Source organism: Pterocles gutturalis, unplaced genomic scaffold, assembly GCF_000699245.1.
Source record: "Pterocles gutturalis isolate BGI_N339 unplaced genomic scaffold, ASM69924v1 scaffold11191, whole genome shotgun sequence".
Classification (NCBI taxonomy): Eukaryota; Metazoa; Chordata; class Aves; order Pterocliformes; family Pteroclidae; genus Pterocles; species Pterocles gutturalis.
In genome coordinates, this window is record NW_010103096.1 from 4,386 (window position 1) to 16,936 (window position 12,551).

The 12,551-nt window shown below is 37.0% G+C and overlaps 1 protein-coding gene across 1 annotated transcript; it reads left to right on the forward strand.

Annotated features, from left to right (window-relative positions):
• Window positions 1-763: 763 nt before the first annotated feature.
• Window positions 764-11,427, forward strand: KIAA1377 (KIAA1377 ortholog; the record flags this gene model as incomplete). Its single annotated transcript, XM_010086561.1, is given in 7 exon segments — window positions 764-1,068; window positions 1,070-2,927; window positions 5,875-5,983; window positions 7,732-7,850; window positions 8,126-8,213; window positions 8,749-8,958; window positions 11,363-11,427. Coding segments are annotated over 7 exon segments (2,754 nt in total), but the record flags the coding sequence as incomplete, so codon positions are not given.
• Window positions 11,428-12,551: the final 1,124 nt, after the last annotated feature.

Sequence of the window (12,551 nt, forward strand, 5' to 3'; positions counted from 1 at the left end):
GATTCGCATGGTGCTTGTTGCTGTTATTTATTCATCATTACATTAAAATTCAATTAAGAAATTGGGGGAGTGGATGGGGCTCCCATATATCCTTAGACCTGATCTGTCTTCATAGATCAGGTGATATTTTCTGCTTTCTAAAAGATGAGAAGAGGGAGTTTCACTGGGGGGAGGTGTTAATCACCTGTGATTATGATAGGAAGAGCTGTTTTCTGTGTTTGCCATAACAAGGTTTAAATCCTCATCACTTGTGGCATTCTGTATGAAAATTAACATATTCAGTCTAGTATTATAGAAAAAATCTTAATTTTCAAGTGCATTAGTAGTATGACTGGAATGAGTTAAACAAGGGAGATCTAATATCAAATCTGCATTTTTATGGATTCTCTTTCATTTTGTAAACTCCCTTACATGTCAGAGTATAAAACCCATCCCCTGCCATAGGACAATCCAGAAGCAGTAGTGTTGTTTAGATAAATCTTGTTCCTTTTTTGATACTGTATAATTGATATAAAACTTAGGATTAAATTTGTGGCAGTGCTTTCTTCTGAATTTTGTGCCCAAACCGCATCATTTTCTTTTGCAACTGAACACGGGTGAATTTTGACTTGATGGAAACACTCATGGTGCTATGGCCCCAAGTTGTAAAAACACCAGGCTTAATATTGATTGTATTGTAGCCCAAGCTACCATTAATGGAAAATTAGTATCATCAAAAAAACATTTCTGATAATGTAACACTGTTTTTATGCCTGTATTTCAGAATTTTCATCAAGAAGTCAAGAAAACAGATGATTCAGAAAGCTTGTCAAGCCTTGACAGTCTTGAGGCTGGAGAACAAAATGGAAATTACACAATGCCGGGTGAATCATCTTTGACTACACAGTGTGACTGTGCCCTGTACAATCCAGAAAAATCACAAACTAGGAATAATGGTTTGCTTTATACAGCTCTAAGTACTTCTAAAAATATGCATCTAAATAATTGTCTGAGAAACGTAGATTCACAAAACAACCACAACTTACCTATTCATGATCTTTTAGCTAAACATAATGTTCTAACTCCTGCTAGTAAACAATTCAGAAGAGGAATCATCTGCTGCTCACAGATCTGGAAAAAGACCTGCAGAGTCCTCTACCTCTGGTAAGCAAGAAAGCTCTGTAAGTAAGGCATTTATTTTTCTGCAAAATATAAAAGAAGAAAGAAGCAAGCCATCTTCTGGTACGGCTAGCACATTAGCTGCTGGTCATCCTGTTTTCAATCCTAGCAAAGCCTGGGCCAGCCCTGACTCTATTCCAGGAGAGAGAGTTCAGGATCTGATGCAAGATCAGAGTTTTAAAATGACCCCACAAAAAAGAACTGTATCTGTGCAAAACTCCAGTCAACCTATTGCAACATCTATACTCTTATTTCCTAATCAGGGATGTTCCGCTGGCATTCCCAGCACAGCCGGTACGTTACCAAAGGACAAAAACATCAGTAGAGAGTTTTTAAAAAATACCTCAGGAAAAATGACTGAAACAAAAGAAGAAAATACTAAATGTATTGATGACATTAATCCAGGCTCATCTTTATTTCAGGACATACCAAATGCCTCAGTTCCATGCGATGTTAAGCAACAGAATAACAGAGAGGAAGAAAAGGGAAATATGGTAGAAACTATGTCACTGATGTCCGATATGGAGTTAAATTCTGACACTCCTGCACAGCATAAAACCCTGAAAAACAATCTACTTGAAAGAAAAAGAGCAAGATTATTCACAAGTATCTTAAAGAAGGAATCTAAATATGAACCCAGTCATTTCAAAGCTGTAGTTATGAACCAGGGGATCACTTTTGGAACACGACCTGTGTCTTCTATCAGAGACAGTTTAGAACTGGCAAAAATAAAAAGGAAAAGTGCAGAAAATGAAAAATACAATAGAAAGCTAAGATGGTGTGATCAAATTAACCAGATAATAATAGAAAATAATGAAAAATGCTATGAAAAAACCACCAGTGAAATATCTTCTGCACAGCTGCAATATGTTCAAGCTACAAATAATGCTCCTAAGACTAATTTAGGTATTGTTGCTCAACCTTCAAACCCCATGTTCATAAAAAATCATCAGGAAATCTCTCATCTATCAAAACCAAATGTGAATACTGAAGAATTGAATAAAGAATGCACATCTCTGAATATATTTATGTCTACTGGATCCTATTCTACTAAAAAAGCTTGGATGGCATCACAAGATGAAGAAAGTAAACCCCCAGTATGTAGCAATAATTCTAAAATTAATGAAGTTCATCAACTCAAAAACAAGGCAAAAATAACTAGAAGACTGAGATCTGTAAGAGCCCAGCCAAGTTTTATGCCCCAGAAGAGAACAGGCACTATAGTCCAACCGCAGTCAGCCGCTGAAACCAACGAAACTGTGAAAGCTCCAGAGAAACTGCCAGCACCTCTCCCACCATCCACACCTCTGCCGGGAAACAGAAGTGGCAAAAACGCGGCCAGCCCTGGGTGGCAGCCACTGCCGCCTTCACGTCTTCAAGCTACAAACAGGAATGATTTAAATAACAGGCATGTTTTGTTAGCAGATCAAGTTTTAAATAGAAATGGTACAGAAAACAGTGAGAGGATTACTTATAGTTCAGACCTGGCCATTGCGATATCTACACCTGGCTGCAGCACGGCCAAATACAAACCTTGGGCAAAAAATACTTGTTCTGTAAATTGTGTTCAGGCAAAGGCCCGTCAGGGTCATTCAGTAAACTGCACTGAAAGAAGACCTGCTAACGCAGAAAATGGATTACATCTCCAGCACATCCGAGCAGCTGGGAAAACAAGTACCCCCTGGCAAGGAGCACACACCGCTCGAGCTCCAAAAGACTCTGCTGCTGGTAGGAGTCTGGGTTTGGGGTGCGGGGATGTTCAGACGAAAGTCTTTCAATTACATCACAAATTTGTTTTCAGTTAAAACACCCAGCCTTTCATCCATTCACACAATACAGACAGTTTTAACAAGTTTTCACCATTTGGCATTGTCATTTCTATTCTAGTCTTGCCCAGAGGCCTCTCAAATGTCGATTCCTATTTTTAATAGCTCTCTACAATATTAACAGAAAAGGAAGTATTTTCCCTGAGATTATATTCCTGACTAACGAGCAGATGTGACAGGTGGTCTAAGTAATGACATAGGAGGAAGTGACTAAGTTTATGTGAGCAAGTTTTACAAGGTAACTGGGAGTCATAGCTTGTCCAACAGTCACTGCCGCCTGACAGTGAAAGAAATGTAGATCTACCACGTTTTTAAAATGCAGATGCTGTAAGTGCCAAAAATTATTAAGTTTTAGTCTCAGTATTACAATTTATGCTCAAAAAAAATGTAAGTTAAAAATAAAAAGCTTTTACCAGACAAATTTTGCTGTGCTGCAAAATATGTCTGATTTATAAAGAATTTTTAGAAGTTTTAGGACCAATCCTTCATTTTAAAAAAAATTAACCTTGGGAACAGTATGACACAGAGATTGATTGGTAAGACAGAGGAAAGATGAGTGAGAAATTTTGAGAGAATAAACTTTAATCTCCTGGTTTTTACATTTCAAAATACATTTCATACTTTTTCATTTGCCTTGTTTCTCCTCTGCAGCCTACGTATGTTCTGTGCCTCGGGCACTGATGGCATCCTTGTGCTTGTAACTTGTGTGTTGTGCTCTGGTTTGCTTCCTATTGCGGGTTGCAGCTGGAGGCAGAGCTCCTGAAGCTGTAGACCCTGCTTCAGGTACAAGAAGTATCCAAACTGCTTCACTTACTGGGATCACCTCCCAGATCTGCCGTGCAGCTAAAGACACTTTATGGTAAAGACACTTTATGGCAAAATAAGTAATTCCCATAACTTAAAAAACTGTTTCTAGTTTTATCTACAGCATTACATGATTTTCACTATGGAGTGATTCACAACAGCTCTGTTGTGTAAGAACAGAGGTAGGTGAATATTCTTGGCCTAAAGCAGGGGTGGGAAATGAGAAATGTTATCTGCTTGTCCATTACATTTCAAAGTCAAACAGATGAGCTAAAGATATGTGTCTTAAGTTAACTTATTTGATTTTACAGTAGAAATGAAGTCTTGCATTATCATGCCTCGCCTCCAGCAGAGATACTTGCCTCTTGATGTCCTTATTTGCACATCAGTTCAATGAATCAGGAACTGGTCCAAAGTTGTATGCGCTGCTAATATTGTCGTCACTGCAACTTTAAATGCTACGTCCCCAGTGTCACATAGCTCTAGGTCTTTTAGAGGAAGAGCTGAGTAACCTCTTTTTAAAATTTGGGTGGGTGGCCCTCTCTCAGTATCTGCTAAGATTTTGTATTTTGAAAGTCTTCTTTATTTTGAATATTCTAGATAACTCTTAATGACTTGCTATTATTTGTTCTATTGCCTGAAAATGCACATAGATCACCGTAGTCTTTTCCTGAAGTACTTGCTATGGGAGACTGAATACTGCATTGTTCTTGAGTAAAATATCTGCTGTGGCACTATGACAGATCTCAGTCTGTGAGGGCACAGTAGAAAATGTGATGTCTTGAGCTGCTTGGCCAAATGTATGGTCCAGAAAGAGTAAGTGAGAACAAGATGAATAAATAAAATTGTTGGCCAGGAGCATCTTCCTTTAAGTGGGCTTCCAGGCTTCAAGTGGTATATCTTCTGGCTGGCACATATTATTTTCTGTAGCTGGACATTAGAATTATTTTAAGTCCTTTGGTGTTCAGTCAGTAAAATGCTTTAGAAATGTGTGTAACATTTAGCCTGTGACAAATACAGGGCTCATTCATAGAGTCATAGAATCATAAAATGTCCTGGGTTGAAAAGGACCTTAAAGATCATCTAGTTTCAACACCCCTGCTGTGGGCAGGGTTGCCAACCACTAGAGCAGGCTGCCCAGGGCGCCAGTGAAGACTGAGGCAAAGCACTTATTGAGTGCCTCAGTGTTTTCCATGTCTGAGGAAGCCAGTTCTTCTTTCTCATTTATCAGAAGGGGAACACTCTCCTTTGGCCTGTCTCTTCCTGCCTATGTACCTGTAGAACCCCTTCTTGTTATTTTTCAAATCCTTCGCCAAGTTCAACTCCATCTGTGCCTTGGCTTTCCTGATCCTATCTCTACACATCCGGACAACGCCCCTGTATTCTTCCCAGGCTACACAACCCTGCTTCCACTTCCTGTACATTTCCCTCTTTTCCTTCAGTTTGAGCGAGCTGCTGGTCCTTGCTCAGCTTCCTTTGCTCCATTTCTTCTGCTGGGGGATGGAGAGCTCTTGTGCTCTCAGAAGGGTGTCCTTAAAGAGCTGCCAGCTCTGTTCTGCTCCTATGCCCTTAGGGACAGTTTCCCAGGGGATCCCATCCAGTAATTCCTTGAATATCTGGAATTTTGCTCTCCTGAAGTTCAGGGTCCTGACTCTGCTTTTTAGCAGGCCCATATTCCTCAACACCACAAACTCCACCAGGGCATGGTCACTACAGCCCAGGCTGCCCCCAATATTGACCTCTCTAATGCTCTCTTCTACATTGGTGAGCACCAGGTCTAGTAAAGGCCTATAGTTAAACAGGAGTAGATTGCTCAGTACCTCATGCTCTTAAGGAGACTATATTATATTATATTAAATTTTTGTCTTAAATTTCCCAAAGGAGTCTTTTCCTTGGCATAGATCTAGCATGTCTTGCAAAACTAATGAAATTAAATGTTGATGCATATCAATAGAGCAACTTTGGGCTTTATTTTTCAGAAAAACATTATGTGATTACTAATAAAATAAGGGATTTCTTATTTGTTTCTTTTTTAAAATTTCCCTCATATTCAATACAACATGATCACATTTCCTTCTCTTTTCAGGTGCTATTCAGCACCCTGTTGTCACATTACAATAATTCGTATATAACTAAATGGCAACCCTTTAAAGCTAATGTGTCCCATGTTACTGTTAATGGCAGCGGCCAGATGAGTAGTTTCAAATCTGCTTCTAGGATCAATTAATTTTTTTCTTTATCTGGAAATGGTAAGAATTCTGCTTTGTTAAGTATCACTGTAATAACAACCAAAGAAATAAACTTCTGTTAAAATCACCAAAAGACCTCTTGATCTAATCACGAACTGCACCTTAAACTGCACATGTAAATATTTATTATGTAAATTAATAGGTAATTTATTTTTCCAAGTATAAATCAAGTAACTGCAGTTACAAATGAGAATATAATGTCTCCTTGGATATGTAGATACCTGGCTTGCACATGAAAATGCTGATATACATCTCCATTTTGTCTGCATGAAAGTTTAATTAAGAACTTAATTTAAATTCTGAAACCTGATGCTTTAATTTTGAAAATTATTAGACCAGAGAAAACTGAGATAAATTTGAGGTACAGTGTCTAGTTTAGGCCTCTCTAGCAGAGGGAAAATACTAAACAGCAGTACTGTCTTCACTAACATTAGTATATAGTTGTATAAATTAGTAAGATGAACTACAAAATCCCAAGCTGTAGAACTAAGGTTTTGACCCATGACTTTACATTTGAATCACACCTGTGAGACCACACCTGGAGGACTGCCCAGCAAAGGGCAAAAGATGTTTAAGGGGCTGGAGCATCTCTCCTACGAGGAAAGCTGAGAGAGGTGGGACTGTTCAGCCTGGAGAAGAGAAGGCTCAGGGGGGATCTCCTCAATGTATGTAAATACCTGAAGGGAGGGTGCGAAGAGCATGGAACCAAGCTCTTGTCAGTGGTGCCCAGTGACAGGACCAGAGGCAATGGGCACAAACCAAAACACAGAAAGTGCCTCTGAACATCAGGAGAATTTTTTATTTTACTGTGAAGGTGGCTGAGCACTGGCACAGGTTACTCAAGGAGGTTGTGGAGTCTCTCTCCTTGGACATATTCAAAAGCCATCTGGTCGTGGTCCTGCATAACCAGCTCTAGATGGCCCTGCTTGAGCAGAAGAGGTGGACGAGGTGACCTCAAGAGGTCCCGTCCAACCTCAACCATCCTGCCATTCTGTGAATCAAATAAACCGTGTGAACATGGTTTCTGCATGGCACTATGTAGTCTTCAAGGTCAGGATGGATGGGGCTCAACATCTAGTGGAAGATGTCCCTACTCATTGCAAAGGGATTGAACTACGTGGCCTTTAAATGTCCCTTCCAAACCAACTATTTTATGATTCTATGATTTTATGATTCCATTATTCTATGATACTCTTAACAAATGTTGAATCCATTAAGATACAAGACACTGCATCCTGGCACAGCAGACATTACTGTGTTGCACAATTAGACTTTGGGATTATTCTCTAAAAGCAACCGATTTTCTAAAACATTACTTTTTGACACTTTATTATATCGTAGCTCACTGTCTGTTAATTCTCGCTCTTGTAAGACCACCTTGTCCCTTTGTACAGACTGCCTTTATAAACTGCGATTCAAGGCGGGGCTTCACTTAACCTGCTTGTAAATGTCTGCATACAATCTACATCTGGATTTTATAGACCTATCCTATCATGAAATCAGATATGCCTTAGAAGCGCCTGTTTCTCTCTTTTCACTATAAGAAAATATATTTAGCTAGATCAGAGGTAACATGCACAAGATAAACTTAAATTTGGACAGAGAAATTTATTCACCATTACTAGTTTTGCTACTAGCAGCTTTGTCATGTTTTCACACATTTTTGGCTTATTTTTGGATGGATCTCATTTAAGGTGTTGTTCCTGTTACAAGACAAAAGAAGGATTTTGACAATGGTGAAAATGAGCAGTTTTCAGAACACAGAAGGCAAACTGTAGCCTCTAAAAGATGGAAACCTACTCATCATGCACAGGTAAACATTAAATACTATTTTCTTTTTAAAAAAGCTTATTTATCCTCAAAATTGAAAGAGTTTCAAGAAAATTTTGAATCAATGTGCTTAGTCAGCTTGCTGTCACTGCTAATGAAAATAATAAAACCAACTAGACTACATCTACTGTATTAACATACACTAATATTTTTGCACTTGAAAATATTTAGTAATACAAAATAATAAATAAAGATATTCAGGAAGTAGTATAGTTACCTTAAATTACACTTAAAATATTCTTAAAATGTTTTTAATAGAATTCGTTATGTACTGTCCAGCTGAGTCCTATTCAATCTTCATTTGATCCAGCCCAAAATACGAATAACACCTATAAGCCTGATGAAGGTACAGTAACACATCTCACTTCGATTCTTTGTTATACATAAGGTAGTGACCTCATAAATCCACTGCGTAACATAACTTGTCTCTTTTGGCATCAGTGATTCTAAGTAAGAAAGGGTAGTTTGTTGTGTAGACCTAATTTTTTTCATGAAAACATAAGACACAGCATCATGTGTCATCATAGTGATGGTTTGATAAACACATTACAACATATAGTCAGGTTTCATTCCATTCCTGTTTGTATTTAACTGTATGACAGCTGAATGTATCATACATAACTGTATGATATGGACAGGTATTGCTTGCTGTCATCATATATTTCCAAAGTCAGTAGAACTTGCTCTGGTGCCCATTCTAAGAGGCATCAGTGATCTTAATTATGTAATTTTCTAACGTATCGTGCTTCTTGCCTTTGCCACTTTTTTAATCTTTCAACGTGAATTTTGTGTGTTTCACTGACCAATAGTAATGAAAGCAAGCAGCACATTTAAATGTCATGAGCTCTTCTAATTTCAAGTTACTCCTGCAATCTCTTCAGTTTCAGAAAGCACTGTTCAGTTTCTAATGGCAGAAAAACTAGCGAGTACACCAGTTGCAGAAGATGAAATCCTGGCAGCTATGAAAAGTGTGCAGCCAGCCAGCCAGCCCTTGCTGCTTAACAGGGCTCCGTGTCCAGAAATGAGTGCACTTTCAATAGAAGAACAGAAGATTCTCCAGTCTCTTGATTGTCTCGATCAAAGGCTACAAAGTAAGTTTGATATAAATAGGATCCTACATCAAGTGACTAAGTAACTTTGTTGTAATGGATTAATTTGGATTTAAAACGTGAATCCTATGATAGAAATGTTTCTTCTTATCTCCTTCTTGTTATTCTTTACTAAATGTAGCAAACAGGAGATCAAAATCATGTCAATGAAATTAGTTTAAAATAATGGTGAGTTTGCGCTGGTCAAAAAAATCATTTAAAATATGACTGCAGGACACCTTCAGAAACTATCTCAGCCCAACTGAAGCCATTGTTTCTAACAGGTGTTTGTCAAAATTGTTCTTTAAAGTGTACAGATACAGATGTATCAGCCTCACTTAGGAAACTGTTCCAGTGTTTATCCATCCTAATTTTTTTTACAATTATTTCTGAAAATAATTACCTTTTATATTATACACCCTATAATTTTCCAAACATAACCCTTTATAATGAATGGGTTTTCATTTCCTTTCTTCTAGTCTTTTAGGATGTTCCTCTTCTCCATGAATTCTTAAAAATCACAAATACAGTTCTGGGATTGCTGCAGCCAAATCTGAATATTTATGTAAATATCACTAGCACAACTCTGAAAAATTTCAACCTTAACCTCAGTGTTCTCTAACCTATTCTTTTTCTATACCAGGCTGATTTCTTACTTTCTTTATAGTGGTGCTTTTTATATAAGCTGTCCCATCACAGTTGGCATTTTATTGAAGAATGTGGGGAAAAAGTCTGTACTTTTTCTTGGTAATTTTTTCTCTCCAATGATTACTTAGCCAACACTTTCATTTGTCATCCTATTACAACTGACATACTCATAGGACAAACTCTTTGGGTCTTTTTGCTACTGTATCTAATGGTTAGTACTTGCTTTGACCTATATGATCATACAGGTCTTTCATAAAAATTCTCATTATTTTGATATAGTTTCTGCATTTTGTGTGCTCCATCCTGTATTTGAAATCAACAGGGACCTTGTGTCTTAGTCCACATGGTCTCTTCACTGGACTGCTTGGCTTTCTATATAACTTCTGCTTGCCATTTTTGCTGTTTATGGAACTGCCAACTCTCCTGAATTTTATGTTTTCCTTGGACTTTTTTCAAATAAAATTTTACATGCCAATGATTTGAGTTTATACGAGTCTGCTTTCTTGAAGTCCATTGATTTTATTTTACTATTCTACTTCTTTTTCTCGTGGACTGCACCGTTTCATGGTCAAGTTACCCATGTTTACCTCCCTATTGACTGGAATCAAACTAAACCTGGGCTTTGTAAGCTCCTGCACACTATCCATATATTTCTACATCAAATGGTGTGTTGCTTGACTTTGAGGAAGAAGGCTTCAGTTTCCTGTAAACTGCAACAGCAGAACAAAAGATCTTTGCAACCACTTAGAAACTTTCTGCAGCTGTAGCTTACAGATCCTGCTCCCATCAAACAGTGGTTCAGAATTTCATTATCCTGTACCTCATGGTTATTGCTTCCAGGCAAACAGAAGAGAAGAATTCCGTCTTTTGTCAGAGAGGAGTTTTAGTATTATATGCTCAGGTTAAGAAAGTAGATATGAAAAGAGAGATACAAGAAAATAGAAGAGAAATGGCAGTATAAATAACAGAGAAATAACAAAGAAATAGAGGCAAATGTAAATGCAGTAAAGGAACTGAGAGCAAGAAAGCTGAAATTTGCAAAATATGAAAAGGAAAACTATGAAAACTATAAGAAAAGTACATAAGGAATATGATAGAAAGAATGAAAGAGTCACAGGAGTTAACTGATTGCAAATGAAATAACGGTGGAAATTAATGTAATACATATATATGTGTATCTTAAAAATTTACTTAGCTTGCCTAATTATTTGGGGATTAAAATTGGTAATAAGAAGCTGTGAAATTTTACAGGTAGACTTCTAGGACACGTAAGTACATGTAAGTATGTACCTGTAGGAAAGTGTTGCAAGTACTTCCATGTCATGTAAGTACGTCGCTTTTTTAAACCACGACCTTTTTGAACCCCTTTTTTTGGCTTTGTTTTCTAGTTACCAAATGGAGTGACTAAAACCGTGTACCTTCATAGTGGTCTTTTTCATGAGTAACAGTTAGTCACTAACCAATCTAAGTCTGGAATTTTTATTGCCAGCTTAGAGTAGCTTGCATGCTTTTCTCTAGCTTTAGATTTATTTATTGACACTAAATATTTTGTTCAGATAATAATATCTAGCTGCAAATTATAAAAATACAGGTATGGCTTATACTTCAGCAGCTGTTGGTAGGGGGAAGTAGAACAGTGCTGTTAAACTACATTTCCACAATTTTCAGGAAGTTTTGTGTTGAGTATTTGACTGTGAATCACATTTATATCATAAGATTTGGTTTACATAATATTTATATATTTTTGTTCTATTTTTAGATATTCAAGAAGCCATTACCAGAAGCCCATCTTCTTCAAATGTTTTGCAGATAATCACCCCTTTAGTAAGTATTTAAGTATGCTCAGCTTTAATGCCTACAAACTGACCTTATGGCTTATTTTATAGTAAAAATATACTCGCAATCACATTAATCTGTTCAACTACCTTGTCAGATTTTTAGATTTTTACTTATGTAAAAAAAAAAAATACACATATGAACTTCATAGTACTGTAAACAGGCTTTAACACTTTATACCAGACTGTCTCATTGTCTATCTTCAATTTCCCTTTGGAATCTGAAGACACTTGCAAAGTCCAGGAAGTTCCAAGAACTTTTAAGGAATACTAATTTAGCAGGGTCTATTTGAACTATATATAGCTCATAATTAATTTGTATTTCTTAATAATGTAGTGATGAAAGGGGGAATGATACATGGTAGTGCATAAAATAATTGGTAACATAATTCTTACTTTGACCTGCAGATTTGCCATGTTCTATAAGTAATAGGTATTACCTTTCTTCAATAAGTGTTTGTATTTTATTTCATATATTCTAGATCTTGTCAGTTTGAAACAAAATAATCATGATACCTGGAATACAAAGAACTGAACAGGCAGATGAGTGTCTGAAGTACAAAATTTGCATTTCAAATGTTCAGCTTGTAACGCAGGAGTTAGTATTAATAATTCTGTATTATCAGTCTCCTCCTTTACTATATATTTGTACTGAGGAAAAAATATAGAGATGACTGTGTGTTTCACATACTTTATATACTTTCACATACTTCATACACTTTACTGGATAGACTTTAACCGAAAATGTTAGAGAAAGTACGCTTATTCAGAAGGTGGTTTTGCCACTTACTGTGTTTGAGACTGGAAAACCTCAGAAAGTATCCAGGCTCCAAAATTCAGAAAGGTCGCCTGGTTTTGAAGTGGGACTGTGAAAAGAACATAGAGCACATTATTACCTTTCTTCTTGGGAATCCTAGTGGTAGGTGTTAGTTGGAACCTTAGATTCCTCTCTTCTGCCTTCTGTCTTACAAATTTAATTCTTTATAGCTAAAAAAAACTTGTTTAAACTACCTTTATTGGTTCTATGTCTTACTAAAGCATTTCTGAGGTTGCATGTTCTCTGGGGTTTTCTTCATAGCCTGCCCTAGTTAAAAATAAATAAATAAATAAATA